The sequence below is a fragment of the Haliotis rubra genome, unplaced genomic scaffold (assembly GCF_003918875.1).
Source record: "Haliotis rubra isolate DU_JTF1 unplaced genomic scaffold, ASM391887v1 Scf523, whole genome shotgun sequence".
Lineage (NCBI taxonomy): Eukaryota > Metazoa > Mollusca > Gastropoda > Lepetellida > Haliotidae > Haliotis > Haliotis rubra.
Genome location: NW_025767217.1, coordinates 709525 through 730858, shown reverse-complemented (window position 1 = coordinate 730858; position 21334 = coordinate 709525). Strand labels below are relative to the sequence as shown.

Genomic DNA, 21334 nt, shown 5'->3' with positions numbered 1-21334 from the left:
AATTTAACGTGTGGAGTGGCATCTCAGTGTTAGGGGCAATGCCCCTCTGTGTATTTGAAGGGAATATGAACAGTGAGCAGTACACAGATATTCTCGAAGGACATTTACTTCCATCTGCTCACATGTTCTATGGAAATTGTTGGATTTTCCAGCAGGACAACGACCAAAAACATCGTTCAAAGCATTCACAGGCCTGGTATCGGACCCAAAATATGACATTATTAGATTGGCCAAGCTATAGCCCTGACCTAAATCCAATAGAAAATGTTTGGGGACTTATGAAGGAAAGTGTCAATAAGAAAAATCTGACAAATATTGCTGAAATGAAAGAAGAGGTGGTCCGATATTGGGACAGCATGGACCACGACTTTCCAACTTCTTTGATCAGTAGTATGCCCCGCCGCATTGAAGCCTGCATTGCTTCCCATGGTGACTTGACAAATATACTAACTGTTCACCTGTCTTTGAATCTGGAGTTATGTTCTGCTAATATTCATATTTAACAGGTGAGTAATGAGTGAAAATATCCAAAAAAAAATACAATCTTTAAATTCTCAATAATTTCTGGTTGTACTGTACCATTGAATTCAAGCAGAACAGTTCCCCGCGAATAGCTGCAAGCTCGCTGATGCGGCGTTCAGCAATATTCACTCAAGTGGCACCAGCAGGTTTCTACACGTGATATGGGATATCTCTTCAAAAGCCGTCTTTCTCCTTGGTAAGCACAATGAACATCGGGCAATTCTGGGGTTTGAACTCACGGTAATCGGATCCACGGTTAAAGGTCACATAAACCCTAGGGGGGCGGTGGGGTAGCCTAGTGGTTAAAGCGTTCGCTCGTCACGCCGAAGGCCCGGGTTCGATTCCCCACATGGGTACAACTTGTGAAGCCCATTTCTGGTGTCCCCCGCCGTGATATTGCTGGAATATTGCTAAAAACGGCGTAAAACCATACTCAGCTCAGCTAGGGGGTACAAATACATAAATCACTAACTGGCATCGTTATAAATGAAACCCCGTCATTAAAACTACTCATTTCGACCTTTAATTGACTTAAATCGACCTTTTTGACAACAGTGCACAATTCTAACCCGCGAACGAAATTTCAACCAATCAGAGCGGCGCGCCTCTGTGACGTCATATGAGGAATAGCTTTGAGGGCCGATGCAGAATTCATCTACATTTTAGGGGTTAAATTATCTTGTTTACAGGCTTGTATAAACCTGAAATCGTGACAATTGTTGTGGAAAATTAAAGCTATATGTTCTAACAATCTACTGTCATTTAATTTTGTCACCTGCTTTGCCTAGTTTCCGAGTTACAACTTATTTTCATAGACGATTCTGTCAAAATCGATTGGTGTCGTTAGGCCCTATTTGTATAATGACTGATCCAAATTGATCCCATTTCTGTGTTTTTTTTACCTCGATATTTAATCATGTCATGTCAAAATCTGTTTGTATTCTCAAAACAGTGTCGGCCCATAAGTTTTCACATGCAATACAGCAATTAATACTCCCTTGTTGTAACCCGTGTTAGGTGGTATAAACCTACACGTTATTTGTCATCATTCACTTGATGGTCAGTTAATGAATTTATAACAGGTATAATTAGTGGTAACACACTTAGATTACCCGACAAAGGTTCCCATTTGGCATTTCTTGTGTCTGGAGTAAATATTCAACATTATAAACATCGATCAAAGGATTAACCGATAACACGCTGATTGATTAATTACTTTTATCTTACACAGCGGAATTGTCAAAAGGTAGTGTTTATGTATGTAGATTTACTAATCTATACTGAATACAATCTGTCGTGTCGGTGTCTGCGTAAAAACAACGTCCTTCTTTCAAAGGATTAACCGGCAATACATTGATTGATTGCCCATTATTGGCTAACTAAATTACTGTTTTTAAAGAAAGGCGGACATTATGCAATTAGTTGCCAGGTGTGCTATCTTGGGTGACCAATGAGACTATACACCAATACCTGAAAAGATTTATCACTTTTTCGTATATTAAGCTGTTAAAAGACACATCATTTGGAACAGTTTTGTGGATATTGATGGATACATTCCTCGAACAAGGTAATGGCCTGATATTGTTATTATAACTTTAATCTGTTTTAATTTTAATATTTGCATTTTGTTTTTATTCATTTGTCGTAGCATTCAACAGAATCATTGTTTTCGCCGTGAAGTGTAATGAGACAGACAACATGCACTAGGGTGTGTGTGCGAATTATGATTCACATTGGCAAACTATAAAATGTCTAGATATTACAGTTCTGTTATAAATTCACTATAAGTATCAGCAGATCGTCTGCTTTTTATTTAGTTTCAAAATGCATACAAGTATGATAATAAACTAATTAGGATTATAAGACCAAATATAAAGACGCGCATTGACTAGTATCTACATACTGGTGAGTGGACATTAACCATGGGAATGTAGCAAGAAATTTATCGCGCAGTATTGTGACTTCGACCCCCACCTCACTTCCGTGGAAGAAATCGTTTGTTATAAGTTGTGTCATGCAAAATCCGTTTGGTTATGATTCCAATACATATTTAACTACGAGTAGAAAGTAGTCTTGATTTTCTAACTTGATGAAAACAAACTCTCATTAATTCTAACAGATTTTTTTATTTTTAAAAATGGCGGCGCCCTATCGGGAACATCCGCCAGTCTGAGGATAAATGGTATTTAGGTTTGTTTTCACCGAGTTACAAAATCAAAACTACTTTCTACTGGTAGTAAAATATGTATTTTATTGATGGCCAATAGGATTTTGCATGACATAGCGTATAACATAACAATTTCTCTCGTGGCAGCGAGGTGGGTGTCAATATAATACTACTTAAAATATTATTGTTACTTCGACCACAACCTCACTTCCGAGGAAGAAATCGTTATGTTACAAGTTGTGTCATAGAAAATCTTTATGGTCATCAATCATATGCATATTTTACTACAACTAGTAAGTAGTTTTGATTCTTTAACTTCCGTGGAGCGATCTGAACACAAGTAAGATATTGTTTCAGGCTTCCACAACGCTCGCTTCGCACTCACAAACATAACCCATTTTGCACGAACTGCCGGGTCCTGTGGAAATATGTGCATGGGGACACCATCGCCCGACCCCTAGGAGCAATTGACGACAAAGCAACGATTCGGTATGTCGTCGTTGATGTCGAGAAATCATCAAAATGATGAGCGTGCTACACATTTTCTATACAACTAACTGAAAATCGTTCCTCATATGACGTCAATGCAGTGCTCAGGCGACAGAGTTACGTAACCTGTCTGTGGTTTCGTTGGCGGGCGAGAGGGAAGCAGGCGACTTTTTGGCCACTTTTAATCGCTCGGTATTAATTAACCACAAGTTTTGAAAGAATAAATTTGGTGTTCCGCATAAGACTAACCACAAATCTTTCATATGTAATGGTTAAAAGAGTAACAAAAAACAAAGTTTATTGGTTCTTTAAGGGAGGCAACTCTGCAGACCGATTTATATCAGATTAATGTGGAAACAGTGGTGCCACCAAACAGAATATATGAGTATCAAAGTGTACGTTGAAATGAAATAAAGTTTAAATAATATAATGTCAAGAAGCAGTACTGACAAAATGTGTAACCTTACTCGAGGGGCGGTGGGGTGGCCTAATGGTTAAAGCGTCCTCTCGTCACGCTGAAGGCCCGGGTTTGATTCGCCATATGGGTACAATGTGTAAAGCCCATTTCTGGTGTCCCCTGTCGTGATATTGCTGTAATATTGCTAAAAGCGGCGTGAAACCACACTCACTCACTCAAGGCCAAGACGTTTCGCCTGGTATTACTGCTTGTGTTAAAATGGATACAAGTAATTTCCTGGTGAAATATATGTGGCTGAACTGGAAGACTGATTTTAGAATACAGATGAAAGCTCATATATAATTTTGTATTTGATCAAATCTAAAAATCACAAACACTCAAGTTTCTAACCGTTATGTAGTTTCCTTAAAATATATATCAGTTTGCCATTTTCCCAAGCTTGTCCGTTTCTAAGATATAGACTTTCATATGCGTGCGTTTCACTAAAAATCATGCTTTGTTGAAGGTACCATGTGTCAACGGTGACGCACAGAATACCGGGTTGTCAAAAGGCAAGAGAAGGCAGTAAAGAAGTCTCTCGTACAGACCCTGAAGCAAATATATCAAGAAAGCCCATGCAAGTCTAGAAAATGTGGCAAGTCTAGATTTCCGAAAGATACAGTGCTCGTATCCAAGTGATCTAAGGGAAATAACTCGTGTCTTACAGAAGTTTTTCACGGACATGACATCACAGCGGCCGCCATTTTGTAGCCGCCGACTGATAAAAGTCAGCTATGATAGTTTCCTTTTCTTCAATGGAAAAGCCGTTTATGTGGTCACCGGTAAGCTGTTATGATATGTAGAACTACACGGACAATTTTCATGAAAATATTTACATTCAATGGGAATTCCTTGTCTTGTTTAGTTGCGTATCATCTCTGAATTTGAGCTGTTTGAAATCGACTGTTTCGAATCTGCTAGCTCGACAAGGGAAAATAGACCATGAAACTACTTCCAATCGCATATACCACCACGCGCAATTTGCATGATAAATAACAGCTCATTAATACATTGTGTTCAGTTTTGGTTATGCCTAGTTTGGGTTGACTGTAGAAATATGAAGTATGGAACTGAAAGTGTGTACGATGGGCGGTTGAACTTGCCTAATTTTGTATGCAGCTTTGCATGAAAAGACTAACTTGAGTTTGTGGCCTGAATGTCTGAGCTGAGCAATGACAGCTTGTAAAAAACATGGAGAGCTGTATATGAAAGTCATTGATTTTACCTGCCTGACACAATGTTGAACAACTACATCAAATGTTAATATGCACTTATGAAAGTTTTAATTCAACACTTCTGTTATGACCAAAGAATAATCAAATCTATGCAAATTAAAGACTGAAGCAAGTAGGTTTTTTCCTTTATTAAAACATCAACTGGTGGAGAGTCAAAGCCAATTCAGAGCTGATGAAAATGTATAAAATGATACATGTATATCAATCCATAGTGGTGATGTTTGAGAACTCACAATATTTCTCTGATAAATTAATGTATCCTACAACTGAAAAACATGGGGGTTGCATGACAACACAAACTATTGAGGTATCATGGGACCCTCTATTATCGCGGTAGTTAATGTTGCCACCATCAGGATTATGAACGGCTACTGACATTTAGCATTTTATATATATTTTCAGTTGACTGATGTTTAATCTTCATTTCTGTCACAAGTACTGTGACACATGATCACAACTCGTTTAATACCATTGCGGCAATTTCGATTGTCTCGTTTGACCCGGAAATTGAAGCAACTCTCTATTATCGCGGTATTGCTATTTTCTTACTATGGCACGCGGTACAAGCAGATGACACTGTGAAACGTTTACTAAGACAAGTAACGAATCTAAATAGTTTGATCATTTAAAAATATTTAGGAATTTCACTCACATTAGTAATATCATCATGTTTTTAACCCAAACATCTGAAACTTCTATTCATTTGGATACAAGGTAACAATAACGTTACAAAATATTGTTTTTCCGGCTTAAAACGTACCATACAAGTTGCTGCCGTGTGCAGAGTGAAGTTGCATAAATACGTTACTTCCTGTTATATTTTTAGCACGGAAAATACGCAAATGACCTTATAGTTGTCGCAGGAGTAAGTTTTGATTCATGCTAGATGTAATGGCAGTAGGGGTCATGCTAGTTTCAAAATGTTCTAGAGCTCACTGAAAAGATGAATGCTTTAATATTTCTCCGATTACACATAACATTCAAATGAAATAGATGACTTTTTCAAGAGCGATGAATATAGTTTACGTAATTTGCATATGTAAACAGCCAATGCGGGGCGTGGTGTTTCTGCTTTCCCGATGTTTTCGCGTGCCGCGATAATAGAGAGTCCCAGTATAATATGTTTGGGGATTTCTTTTGTGCTGGGAGGATGTCAATCACAAGGAAAGAGAAATTAAGTACCCTAAACTCAAAATACAGAACAGAATACCACACAGAAGGTACTCGGTGCCTTAATGGCAGTACCCATATTCCTCAATCCAAAACCAAGAAAGATCCATTTTGTATTTCCTGTTCGATTGATTACTAATGATGCTCTGCATTGCGAAATATTCGTCACTCTGTATGTTCCTTTCTTTCTTGTACGACACACTGATATACATCTCATGCAACAGTATGACAGTTCCGATCAAGAAAACAGAATGAACTCATCCTAGGGTACGTTTCTGTATATACAACCCCTTCAATAGTAACAAAGAGACTAATACCCAAACCATGATAATATGTGTATGGAAACAAAAGCATGATACATCGAAACTCAACATTAAGTTATCCTTGCCATATGTGTTTCTGGATTCTTAAGAAACATTCATTATTATCTTGCTATTCACTTGAACAACTGCAAAACATCTCACTAACTTGTAGTTAATTATGACACCTTTATCTCACACAAAAACCATCACATGAGAATTTGAAGATAAAGCTACTCTGTTTTCAATTTTGCGGTCCTTTATCGTTGATTTATAACAGGAGATACTTCGCCCACAGGCAGAAATAATAAAGACGTATATGGGTTAAATGGCCTAGAGTGTGGGGGTGCTCGAGGGCTGCTGCATTAGTAGTAATGAAAATGCACCTGCAGCTACCGCTGCCCTATTAACTACCGCTACTAGGAAACCCTTGCCATGGCGCAACCGCTGCCAGGCACCGAATGTAAAAGAATATTGAGCCAGGGCAACTACCGTTGCCAAGCCAACTGTTTGCTGTAAAGCAAACCCTAGTCATCAGCTGTAAAGCAGAGTGGATATACCTGATCCTTGCTGTAAAGCAGAAGACCCTAACAGTGCAAAATATAGACGTGTTGCCAAATATAACAGCAGCCCACGAGCACCCCGTTACCCTAGACTGTTGTATTCCAGGAGGATGAATATACATACTTACCAAGAATGGCGGCACTGATATGTACAGCTGGAGAGAAAAACAAAGAGAAAGTGAAATGTTGAAGAGAAGCGGGTGAAGGATGACAGCGTCGAACGAACGATATGATGGCGGCGATACCGGCGGAAAGCTAATGGCATATGACGTCATATGACGTACGCAAAACTGATGACGAAGCATGTCTGCGTACGCAGAAGAGTAAGCGGAGGTAGATGATATAATTAAAGCTTCGCATCCCTGCCATAAGGGCATTTAGATTTAGTACTAAATGCTATTAAGATCGCTAAATATAATATAAAAACTGAACGTATAATAAACACGAAACAACGTTCTGTTTTTAAATTACATTTAGCGGTCTTAAATCCAAAATAACGGACTGCAAAATTGAAAACAGAGGAGCTTTATCTTCTTTCTAGCACGACTGATAAGCGGTTTAAATCCGGACTCTTTGGAGTGAAGGGTCCTTTTTCCTGGAAATCGCTTGGAATCGTCCAGTTGATGGGGGATGGCGGGGTAGCCTAGTGGTTAAAGCGTTCGCTCGTCACGCCAAAGACCTGGGTTCGATTCCCCACATGGGTACAATGTGTGAAGCCCTTTTCTGGTGTGATATTGCTGGAATATTGCTAAAAGCGGCGTAAAACTGAACTCACTCACTCCAGTTGAGGGACAGGTTGTGTAATGAACAAAATAAGACATTTTCAACAACATAAATGCTTTTTTTCAGGAACCAATATGCTTGTATTTGTAACAACTAGCATATATAGATAAAAATAATACAGTTTATACTGTAAGTACAATTATTTGATTTTTCTCAAGACAATTATTGATCTCCCCTACTGTATGACAATCAACTCAACCAATTTCAAGCTGTGAAGTTTAGTGGCCCCTAACTTTATTCACGGAAATAATTGTTGATAACCACCCTACTATTCTCAATTTGGAAAAGACCTGACATGCCAGCTTTTATTATGTGGGAAACATGGACAGTGGAAGGACTGGGCATTGCGTCTGGGACGGAAGCGGTCAGGTTAGAACATGTGGGCCAGCGTGTTTTGTTGGCGTCATGCCTGATAGATCCAGCCCCAGTTTGAAGTATGGAATACTGCCAATTTTACACTGCTGAATAATTTTCCAGCTTTGAGGTTTCTTCACTGGGATTAGGGTCAAGAAATACTTCTTCAAACCATTCACTTTTTACTTCAAAAAACATCAAAGATGCTGCAGAGGTAGAAACAAAAGGGTCAACGAGTTCATTGTATTCGTAAGCATTGAATCGATCACTTTAATTAGCGGTCCTTAAACTGCCATTTAAGTACGGTTTTGATGAGCTCTCAGCCAATCAGAATCGAGTATCACAATGTCGTGCTAGAATGTTTATTTGACGCCAACACCCCTCGTTATAGCATGAGCAAACACTGTCATTTGAAAATGTGTAACATCCTAAAACCATGGATAATTAAATGATTTATTATAGACTGATGCGGGACTAAACATGCGCAGGGGAAATTAAACTGGGGAAGTAAACGGCATGTCATAACAATTTACAAATAATATCCAGTCCTGTCGATCTTCGGGTAGTCTTGCCACCTATATATTTTGAGACATTTAATACGATGGTTGATTTAAGCTTTTCTGTGGGTATCATACTCTTTTACATATCTCAACATAAACGTTATGAAAGACACGTAAGATGATAATCAGTAGATGAGACATATTCAACACACAAGAAAAAAGCATAAAATATCATTGAGATGACCCCTTGTGCCTGTAGGCAGCACATGCATTTAATGCCAGGTGAGTCGATGGTCCATCATCATAACTGGCTGAGCGACCTAATTGCCATCTGTAGTGTGATCCCCTTTTTTTCAGCAGCTATTCATAATTTTTCTTAATTTTACCCAATTTTATGAGTAAGCATGCTTTTCTGGATATCCTATTACTCATCCCACTGAATGCCCAGTTAGGCTGATGTGGGTTATTTCGACATATGCTATTTACAATTGTGAGAATTTTAGGGATACAGAGTAACAGCCTAGAAACAGTTTTTTTTCTATTTCCGGCAGTACTCAGGAATTGGGATAGAAAACTTTGACAATGGGCCATTTTCAGGATTATTAGCCATTTTCTGAATTTAGAATGGGCCTCTGCCCTTGTATCAATAGTAAACTTCAAAATTTTATTGGGCCATTTTTTATTCTAATGTGGAACATGGCCCATGGCCTGTGCCTTTCCCAATCCCTGGTACTTTAGCACCTCTTGGCCCTTTTTGTAGCTCTGCAGGCCCTTGTTGCGTAATGTTCATTAGGACTGCATGTTATACAAATTGCAATCATTTTTTGTGGACTGCATTACCCACAGTTGATGTGAATCTTTGAAATTGATTGAAAAAACAGCTAAAACACTGAAGTGATATTTCCCTTGTATCATCTCTTATGTAACCATGGCTACAAAATGGTATGACTGACGATGCTGTATAATTTTCACATTACTATGTAGATCTACATGTACAATCAGTGTCAGCTCATAATGTATCACAATACAGATACTTACCAGGGCTCGATTTAGTGCTTTGTTACTTGCACTGGTGCAACCCAATCTTACAAAGTGCGACCTAGTAATATTAGTCTAACTTGCACCAAGTCAATTTTTGAGTGGGTAAACTTCAGAATAAAACATTTAGCATATTTCTTTCATTACATATTGCAATAAAAGCAGTGCAACTGGAATTTGGCTGGTGCAACTAGGCTTTTATCTTTGGTTGCACCTGGTGCAAGTAGGTTAGCATCTCTTAAATCGAGCCCTGCTTACCCATGAAGATCTTATTCACTTGCTCGGGCGGTGGGGTATCCTAGTGGTTAAGCTAGTCTAGTGGTTAAAGTGTTGGCTCGACATGCCATAGACCCGGGTTCGAATCCCCTACAATGTGTGAAGCCCATTTCTGGTGTCCCCGCCGTTATGTTGCTGGAATATTGCTAAAAGCGGCGTAAAACCAAACTCACTCAGTCAGTCAGTCATTCACTTGCTCATTCAGTCACTTCCATCTATGCACACACTCACTCACTCACTCACTCACACTCACTCACTTTTCCAGGATGAGTAATGCCAATGGACACCTTCATCTGTGGTACCTGCCAGGGTGCCTTCAATGAGATCGAGCTGTTTATGCGCCACAAGGGGGAAGGGTGTGAACCACAACAACCAGAAGTCATACAGGTGCATGTCAATGGATCAGGGGAGATAACTGAATACACAGGTGAGGGGTCAACCCATTTTACTTATATAGTTGTATATTTGAATTTTCCTTTTACCTTTGATATCTTAGTATCTAATGAAGTTATTAAGACTTAGACCTGTAATTTTGAACCCTACAATCCTTGTTTAGATACAGCAGGAGATGGGACGACTACCCTCAACCTGTTCAGTGACACCATCGACCAGGGCATTAGTGTGGAAACAGGGGAACACATTGATGAGACAGGCACGCCCACTCTGATTATCCTGGATGAGGGTCAGTCTCTAGTCACCCAAGCTGTCACGGATAAGGCTACATGCACCCCCACCACAGAAGCAGGTAAGTTAGAAACTGACTGGTAACACTGATTTGTGTTACCAGCATTAGAAATTGATTATGCTCCAATTTTGTCACTAATGCGCAAAAATATTTTGGTGCAGAGGTACATGTTCCTTATGGAAATTGTCTTGTCCTACATATAATGTCACTAGTTAATCTAGCATTTTACGAGTCTTAAGGAATGTTTTGTATATTTCGTACTCTGGTTATAATGATTTAGTGTTAAGAAATCCTTACTTTCAAGAAGGGTGTCCTTAAAGCTTAGATGAAACCAAAAATATAAACATCATTAAAATAGAATTATCATTTATTCATGACATATGATATACATTGCTGATTATGAAAAAACAAATAAACAAAATTATAAGCGTACAATCGCAAATTATAAGTGCAATATTTTGTACCTGGGTTTACTACCCTCGAAACGAAGCACCCAGGATACCGAACCCAGTCAGAGCGGGTGGGCATGCACTTAAGGGTAACGAAGACTTTGATTGGCCGGTTCCTTTAGCCGATATGCTCAGGGATCTTTGTGTGTGTTTAGAGATGAAGGGTTTTGTAAATACAGAACCTGTCTCTCTGTGTAATTACATAATGTAACAGACAGAACTCAAGAACCTGAGCCATAAATCAATGCATTTTGTTTATGGTGTATAGCCTGATAGGTGTTAAGTTTAAATTGCATGTGGTCAGTGATTGAAGTTGTGTACTGCATATTGTCATTAGCAGACAGGCAGGCAGACACATAGGTGTTCGTAAAACATACATTGAGTTTTGTCAGTGACAGAGGCACATCTATGTCACAGTTAGAAATTCTGACAATGCTATAATGACGTTGATGTTAAGTATCGAACTGAGAAAGTGACTCTGTAAGAAGAACGTGTGGTGAAATAGTCAGATGAAACTATATAAACAGTTAAATCGGTAATCTGCTGTCATTACATATAAAAAGCTCGCGCATGTGAAATATCAACAAAACATTAGAAAAATAGTTCACACCCAAACCTACTCCCAGTACTCGCCACCAGCGAAGGTTTTCTGTCTTGAAACGTCGAACGCCTCACAGGTTGACACAGCTGAGTAGATCTAGATCCTTAACAAGGTTCTTTTTTGTAACGAGTAAATTATTTACTATTTGTTGTTTGTGTATACAACCAAAAATTAGACAACTCCTGGTCACGACCTTATAATCCAGACATCCCGCTCAAGCTGCGCAAACCTATTAAATGCGCATGCGTTATGAGCACAGTGCAGCACAGCTGTTGAAACCACTTTTCACCCCAGCTGGGGTGAATTTTGTGTATCATTTTCAGAGGATTTTTTTCATAGCGTTATTTTTCAAGTTGAATTTACATTTATGATAATTTGTTACTGTAAGTCCATACCGAAGGTATCAGAATCTGAAAGTTGTGTTTGGCGTTGCACGTAAGCTTTAACAGATATTTGAATAAGAATTAAATCATTTACAAATATTAGTATACAAAGGTTAGTAATTCATTTTTGTACTTTGCTAACTGTTTAAAGTTCATCATGCTTCTGTTACAGCAGGTATTGTGACAGCGCAGTACACCACTGACTGTACATGTCGTCAACCAGTCACTCAGACGGATGTCAAAGGTACAACCAACATTTCACATCAGTCACCCTTCAGGGGGCGTAGCTACCATTATAAAAAAAAAAGCCCGGGCTTACACATGATTTTTGCCATGAAAGTTAGACAAGCTGTCAATACTATCCAAATATAAAGCTTTTCAACCTATCAGGCTTACACAAAAAACATGGCTTGCTACGCATCTGCCTTTTAATGATCGGAGCCTGTTTGGTCAACCGATCTGGAATTATTTATCAAACTAGGAAAACCTTTTGAAATAGTCATAAAATTTGTCAGACGTATGGGTGAGGATTTTGACACTAGCTTGACTTCATTGAATGCCAGAATGTCAGAGAGCATTTAACCAGTGCAAATGGTTATGATAGTGTTGCAAGAAATGCAACATTGAAAAAATGACTGACACACATAAGAAAGCCCAAAATAATTTGATGGAAAAGATGTTACGTGTAATATGGGACGGTCATTGCTTTCAGTATAGCTTGGGGGCGCGAGTCTTGGTGAAGGTACTTCTGGGAGATATCGGTGGTAGTAGCAAATAATAGGCCTAGGGCCTTTCATATAATAAACTTTTGATTGATTTGAAATAACACCTCCGACCTACCCCAACTCTGTAATAAATGACCTGTGACTGTCCCTAAGTAGTTCAGAAACCCATTCATCATAGTTTTCCTATTACAATATCTAGTTCATCCTGTGTATTTTAGCCACATTGAAGTTCTATTGGTTATTGCTGTGTTGCGTATTACAAATACTTGTTGTCTTCCAGTTAAAAGAAAAGGTCGACCAAAGAAGGGAGAGGAGAAGAACAAGGTTATTGATGCTGTGAGCAAAGAAGTAGGGAAACCACCTCTCCCCGAGAAATGTGAGTTGTCATAGTTTGCATCATCATATCTCAGTGATTCTTTTCTTGGTTTGTGAACACATACCGTAACCAGTGCACTTGTGTTTTACTTAAGTTGTAAATGTGTGAGATCTTCATCACTTCAGGCTTTTGTCGCAAATGAACATGACATGCTATGGGATACTGTTCAAAGATGCATGTACGAGAACAAGAACAACAATCATTACAGTTTCCATTTGATTTATTCTTGGATAGTTATGTGGGAAGAGATTCTGTCCCATTTTATTGGGTTAAACAAGGAATTTTCTTCTTGTTTATTCCATTATTTGGAAAGAATAGGTGACACCCAATAACAGACTACTGCTTTTTTTATTGGCTGATAATAGAATCTGTGTTGCATTATTGACTGAATGATGTCACATGTGTATATTGTTATCTACATTTTATTGTGTGTTAAGGCATCTGTTGAGGCAAGTTATTATTGCTGACTTTTTAAGGTATTTACTTCCCACTTTCTTAGTATGCACATCAATTTTCCTATTTAACCTCCTTAAAAACGAGACTGCCTCCGTGGTGTAGTGGTTAGAGCGTCTGCCCGGAGAGCGGAAAGTCGCGGGTTTGATGCCCGACCGCATCATACCAAAAGAAGTTAAAATATGGTACTTGTTGGTCCCTGCCTGGCGTTCGGCATTATTGGGTACAACAAGGACTGGTCGGCTTGGAGTCAGTATAATGTGTCTGAGTGGGGTATTCTTGCTTCACTGCGGCATGGTATCTCAGTAGGCTAGCACTATAAAACCAGCTTAAGTCTGGGCTAGTACAAGCAGCCGCACATACACATACACTCACACGCACGTCGTCATATGAGCGAAATATTCTCAAGCACGACGTTAAACCCAATTTCACCTCACCTCACCTTAAATACGAAAACTATTAAAGTCAGTTCTGAAAGATGTTCAGATGTTGTAATATTATAGTTGAGTTTCAGACCGTCGATAAACCTTCAGTTTGTGTTTCAGCCAAAGATGGCAAGTTTCACTGTGAGCGCTGCAAGAGGGCTTTCACCAAGGAGCGTTTCTTCAACACCCACAAGTGTCTGGCGTCATCTGACTATGTTATCATCACCAGTAAAGATGTCAAGCTAGATTCAGGTACTGTCCTGGATCTTACATGTCCAAAGATCATATTGGTCTTCTAAGTCTTTCCTCCCAAAATTCTGTTGTATACAACTCTGTGGTGTATTCTGACTGAGTTGTGTGTCTGCAGGTGACGAATCTGATGAGCTGGAGGATGTAGGAGCAGAGGAAGTGGAGGATACAGAGGAGTACTCGGCTCCCAGTGACCTCATCATTGCAGGTGTGTAGACACAGTAGAGACATAGTTTGAAGAATGGTAGTCTGGAACACAAACTATCCAGTGATTTATCTATGATTCTAATCTACTGGCAAACAAGGATAAGTTGAGCACCGACCTGACAATTGACCTGTATTAGCATGTATGAGTGCTGCCCACTGGCGCTTGCCATTGTGAGCGAAGAGGCCCCAGGTTGTCCGCGATCAAGTGTAGTGTAACTTGCTACACCGACCATGTGAGCAAGGCGTGTCCAGCTACGCTCGGAATCAATTTCATCGTCATGCACTGCATGTGCACTAGCCTACATCTGCTCTACCTTTCACAAACCAAATGGGTTTGCTCATTGCCGTGCACTGCCTAATTCTTGTAAACGGGTTCTCTGCGCCGGTCCAACTTATCCTTGTGTGCAAGTAAGATTTAAAATTTCAAAATTGTGACTATTTTGTTTGGTATTGTTCTGTTTCTTGTGAATCAGGCATATTTATCCCTGTCATATTGCATTTTGTGGCATGAATAGTTTTGTGGTGACTGTACGAACCTGGAATACAGATTGGGAAAACTAGGTTTAACAGCGAGTAAGACTGTTCATTGTAATTATTGGAGCAAGGACCCATGAAGAACTAGGTTAGAATTTGGTCTTCAGGAACCCATGCTTGTCATAAGGGGTGATGACATCGGGGTGGTCAGGCTCGCTGACTTGACATGTCATCGTATCCCAATTACATATGTAGATTCTTATGATGTTAATCTCCGAATTGTTCTGGTCCAAGCTTGATTATTTACAGACCACCCTCATGTGTAAACAACAAACAAACAAGTGGTAGAAATTAACTGGATGTCTACCAGCTTCACTACTGATAACAATTTACATGGTTGAGTACTCAAGATTTCAGTATTTGTTAGCGGCATACATGTGTAAATCAAATCGAAACTTTTCTATATATACATCTTCCTGAAGAATGTATGAATGTAAATTGTATTGATATCTTCTATTGTCATAATGACCCCACTTATAGTTTATTCATTTTGCTGTTTCAAACATTTTCAAAGTGTTGTCTATGGTCCTAGATGAGCAACGGGCCAAGAAGTTTGACAATGTTCTAGTCAGTGCCGACCCAGACGGCGATGCATACAACTACAGCACGGAGAAACCCACGGACGAGATAGACGATATCCCAGTTTTTCGCACCCTTGAGGAGAAAGTAGCGTTCGAGACAAACCTAAACGTGGACCTCAGCAGTGTGGATCAGATGTTCAAGATTCACATGATTGAACAAGACCTGAATGAGAATGCAAGTTCAGTGCGGAACATGTCGACATCGCTGTCGCTGTACAGCTGTAACATCTGTGACAAGGTGTTCAAGACGTTGTCTCACATGAGACTTCACTGTCTCATCCACACAGAACTCAAACCCTTCAAATGCTTCAAGTGCTCATATGCTTCAAACTCAAAAGGTGTGTGCAGACATAATAGGAGTCGTATTAGTACTCTCCTTCCTATGATATGATAGGTCTTCAGCAAACCATCCTTGTTGTAAGAGGCGACTAATAGGCAATTGTATATATCGATGCTCATGCTGTTGATCACTGGATTGTCTGGTCCAGACACGAATGTTTACAGACCATGGCAAATATCCCAACTGTTTTTGTTCAATATATTAAAATGAAGAAATTTGATATTATCAAAAGGATATGAGAAAGTCACGAGTCTCATGTGTTTTCCTTCTTCATAATATAGCATTAGTTATTTTTTGTGGTTTAATGGAAGTGAAAGGTTTGTGAGCAAATTACTGATTACATTGCAAGTACCGGTGTGCCTTTTCATTTCCTTCGTTTCAGCTATATTTTGGTAATATGCACATATTAGCAATTATTTGCGAATAGACAACCATATATGGGTTTTAGAAATATTCCTGAATAATGTAAAAGTTACCATTAGCCAGAAAACCAATGTCCTGAGGCTCTTGAGAAGCTTTGACTTGTACAATGATTAAAGCCTTTTTTTGGAATATTGATAATGGCAGCTTTGGTACAGCTCACTCACTCACTGATTCCTTAATGCAGGTAATCTTTACACACACATGCGGAAGCACACGGGTCAGTTCTATAACTGCAGTAAGTGTTCGTTCCGGACAGTCAACAAGAGTCACCTGCTGGAACATGAAGCCACACACAGCAATGTGCGGAAGCAGTGTCAGATGTGCAAGAAGGACTACAACACACTCAAGTCACTCATCAACCATGTCAGGAAGTACCACAAGTAAGTCGTATGACACAAATACCTCACGTTTGACAGTGGGGTCATGGATGATAGGCATCGCAATTCACTGTGAAGTGGTATATCCCACAGGTATGCCAGAAGTATATGCTCCTGGCTTCGAATCCTGTTCAGCCCAAGTTATGATTTCGGTTTGTCAGCTCCATACTTGTGGGTTTCAAGGTCACCTCGACACTTTGACCACTTTTCAAACTCTTGTTAACGCGATATCTAATGAACTGTTGCACCTGCACCCAATGTCTTCATATTTGGTGACAGCCTACATTGGGGGATTATGCAGAAACAAGTTGCAGGGATTTACCTCGAGTCCTGTATTTGTGGGTCCCTGGGACTCATTCATAATTTTCAGTCATCCTGGACTACAAAATGGGGGTCCCAGACACTTAAATATTATTATTAATACTGTTATTGTATTGTGTATCATGATCATCACATTGTTACAGTAATTAAACTGCAAATGATACCACAACCCAGCTATTTGCAAACTCAGTGATAACTTAATGTTATTTGATTGGAATTTTTACAAAAAGTATTTGGACTTTTTTTGTGTCCCTGTGGATGCGTTAATATATTTCGTTGCGTCCACTGTCAATTTTTATGCGTATAGGATGCAGGAATTCGCGTCCTGTAAATCCCTGAGTTGATTTGGGTGATCTTGACCTTATCTTCAAGGTCACCACGACACTTTGACCACCTTTCAAACCCTTGTTAATCTCATGCACTGTTGTACCCAATGTCTCCAAATTAGTTGACAACCTATATTGGGGGATTACGCAGACACCAGTTGATTTGGGTGACCTTGACCTTATCTTCAAGGTCACCACGACACTTTGACCACTTTTCAAACTTATGTAAACGCGATATCTCATAAAACATTGCACCCAATGTCTTCAATTATGTCGACAGCCTACATTAGGTGATTATGCAGACACCATTCATTTCAGGCATCTTATATGTGACCCAAAAATAAAAAGTAGTAAATATGTTCAATACTTCATTCTTCTTTGGCTTCTTGTTTAGCGGCGGGGGACATTGCCATATTAGTGGCAAACACTTGTTTTGGGATATTTTCAACCTAAGAAGGTAATTTACCATGGTTATTCAGTATTGACATTTTCTTGCATACTATTCTGGCTGTACAATGAAGTACACTGGCAATAGTCCATTCCCTACATAGCGGATTTACTGAGTGTGTGCACAATGTTTACAACGTTCTTAGGAAACTGTTAAACTCCATTGTTACAACGGCAGCGAAGTGGTTTTATGGAAATACATTTTCTTGCAGGTTTTCAGCCAAAGGGAGGGAGTATCTGCAGACATTCCTCCAAGGGAGACAAGCCAGGGGTGCAACAGTCATCCACCAGTGCCATGTGTGTAACAGAAAGTTCAAGAAGAAGATCGACAGAGATCGCCATCTTTTTATTCATGACATCAAGGACATCCCAAACATACAGCATTGCCAGTTGTGTGATTACACTGCCAGCAGACGGACATACCTGGAGAAGCATTACCTCAAGCATCGAGTCATCTACTGTTGTTCGTTGAGTGACGAGAAGTTCCTCAGTACTGTCCGCCTCATTGACCACTTGACCAGTGTCCATTTGAAGGACGATCCCAACCAGTGGGAGAACTTGTTCGAGCAGAGCATTAATAATAGTTTGTATTTGCCTGAGCCTGATGAATCATTTGATGCAACTGAAAAAGAATTTATTAATCTTCCTGAGGAATTGTCCAGCACAAGTTTGAAGAAAGCATGTGTTGAAACTCTAGAAAATGAATCCGAGCAGAAAGAGGGGGGATAAGACGTCAAACCCTGAAACAGTTCTTAATACAGAAGGGTCTCTGATCTGTGAGAACAACCAGCTTGGTAAGGATGAAATTATGGATACTGTGAACAAGGAGTGTGTCCAGTCGGAGCAAGTGCTGGACTCCGACCCGGTGAAGGACAGTGTTAAGGGAGATGGTCATCAGTTGGATACTGCTGCAAATGAGGACCCAGAACCCATGGATACTGGACTACCTATTCCAGGTCTGGGTGAGGATGTAGAGATGGATGGGCAGAAGAAGGAAGGTAGGGTCAGGCAAGGCCAGTAGTGCTTGTCTCGTAATTTGTAAGGCGGTGGTGAGGTAGCCTAATGGTTAAAGCATCTGGTCGTCTCACTGAAGAGATGCCTGCCATAGACCAGAGTTTTATTCCCCACATAGGTACATAGCCCATTTCTGCTGTCCCCGGTCGTGATATTGCTGGAACATTGCTAAAAGTAGCTTATATCAATACTAACTCACTTGTAACTTGTAAAAAACCTACCACAGGATGAAATATATTTCCGTGTCCATTCTATGCATTTATTAACTGTTTGGACATTTCTGCTTTGTATAAAAGCTTGATATTTTAACATAATATGTAGTGCAGTAAAAAATTAGACTAAACAGTGTTTTCTTAATTCAGTAATGAAACAGTAATGAAATATGTATGGGGATTAAAATGCTTGATCTGGTAAGTGGTAACCCTAAATATATTCATCATAAAAAGTTGAGGTTGTATTTGAACCTGCTATCATTGAGTATTTGTTTTAGATTTAATGAAAATTACGAGTTCATTTATAGTAATGTGCTCATCATTGATGTGCATTGCTTAATACGTTTGACCTCATTAGGACATGTGTGATCCTCATTTAGTTTCATGCATAATTGGGTTGGCAGAGAATACTACCAACCGGATTTCACACAAGAGGATTGGTGGTTGTCCCAAACTGCTCTAGTCAATAGTAAGCACAGGGCTTGACATTCACCCAAATTCCCAAACAAGACCACAGGACCAGTAACTTTTAAAAATCACTGGTCCTTACAGATTGTTACTGGTGCTTCTAAGGGACTCTTAATGTCAAATTCATATTTGCACTTGCTTTGTAGAATTCTTGAAATCTTGAAAATGACACAGAACTAAAACTCCCTCCTCATAAGACTTTATTCAATCCGAATCAGAATTTTCAGAAAACAGTTTTGAATATTTTACTGATTTCAAAAATTTAAAACCCTAGTCAAAAGCTCAAAACCTGTACAATTATATCGACAGCCTTAAATATCTACTAGACCGTCGAGGTATCACTTATCAAAGTGGGTACTGGTCCTGTCAACATTTTACTGGACCCGGGCCAGTGGGATAGCATGAAATTGAATGTCAAGCCCAGAAGCATGGAAACAGGTTATTTCTGTAGGAATTGCCTTGACAAGATGTTCATCTCTTTTTTCAGCTGACAAAGCCACTGAAACAGAAACTAAGGAAAGTAACGAGTCTTTGACAGGAGGGTTAACAGCAGAGAATGAACTGGACAAAAATAAACAAAGTGACAACCTTGAAGAAGTGAACGAAACTGTCAAGAATGCTGGAAAGTCTGGGGATGAACAAGACGAGGCCATGGATGTGCAAGAAGAATCTGAAACTATAGATGAGACAGATGAGACTATGGACGAAAATGACACGAGTGAGTTGAACGAGCCCCAGGACGACAAGGACAAAACCATAGTGAGCATCGTGAAGAGACTCGGCTACAGAGAAATGTCTATGGAGATATTCCACAAGATGAGGGAAACATTCGGCTGTGAGGAATGTGAATACTGTGGCAGATTGTTCTACAATAAAGCAGATTATGAACCACATCTACGCACACATACAGGTTAGATTTATGGATTATGCTCACTTAAGTCTTTTTATTTATGAATGTAGAATACAGAGGCCCAGATAAACTGCGTATCCGGGTAAAATACTCATAGAAAATTTCCAATTACACATCGAAAAAATAATTGTTGCGTACCATTTACGCATTTAAAATGTTAGATACGCAAAAAGTTTAAAACAAATGCGTACAGAGTATATTTATAAAAATCGTTTGCGTAATGAAAAAGACATCGATTGCTATCAAGTTGTACTGTTAGTATAGGACAAGTGTTGTACTGTCAGTATAGGATGAGTGATTTTTTATGAAATCATTTCCATTATATATAAGTTGGTTTTGATTAGGTATGACATGAGGCAGAACATACCTGCTTAGTAAACTTACTCAATGACGTAATACTTAGGTGAGTGAAATGACTGAAATAAGCACATATTTGAAAGCAGTGGGTAACAGAAAATGAAATACCCACTCAACATTCATAATACCCACTCCAAAGAAATACAGTGGGTACAGTACCCACTTGACCTAATTCTTATCTGGAGCTCTGAGAATATGACTTTAGCCACTATATAGATTATCTACACTTGCTCAGAGGCCAGTATTCAGCCCACGACTGGTGCAAGTGTCAGTAAAAAATCTCCACATATGAATAAATGAAATAACACAATTCATGCCAATGTAGGTATGAAACTGATATTATTACCCACGTGGTCAACGTATGGGTAGTTGCATACTAATCTCGTACGTCACACGAGTGTCGTATCGCGTTGACCTGTGTCGTAACGACTTGACCTGAGATTATAACGATTTGATTGGATAACCGATGACCTCTCAATTAGGTCACATTCTGACGTAACTATTTTTTCATTCTTAACAAACACGTGAATTCATTCATTCTACAACTTAAATGCATTGTGGGAATGTAAACATTGCGAACGTTGTCGTGTCGCTGTTTAATTGTGAGTCGAACTGAGA

The 21334-nt window shown here is 39.3% G+C and overlaps 1 protein-coding gene across 1 annotated transcript in view; it reads left to right on the top strand.

Moving 5' to 3' along the window:
* Positions 1–4330: 4330 nt before the first annotated feature.
* LOC124252764 (zinc finger protein ZFAT-like) overlaps positions 4331–21334 on the top strand; it is a 30835-nt gene continuing 13831 nt past the window's right edge. Inside the window, 12 exon segments of the mRNA XM_046686415.1 lie at positions 4331–4417; positions 10119–10280; positions 10410–10598; positions 12144–12215; positions 12977–13072; positions 14071–14202; positions 14318–14407; positions 15473–15859; positions 16469–16664; positions 17968–18487; positions 18489–18753; positions 19937–20359. Of these exon segments, the coding sequence (XP_046542371.1) occupies positions 10127–10280; positions 10410–10598; positions 12144–12215; positions 12977–13072; positions 14071–14202; positions 14318–14407; positions 15473–15859; positions 16469–16664; positions 17968–18487; positions 18489–18753; positions 19937–20359 (2524 nt within the window). The 5' untranslated portion in view covers positions 4331–4417; positions 10119–10126.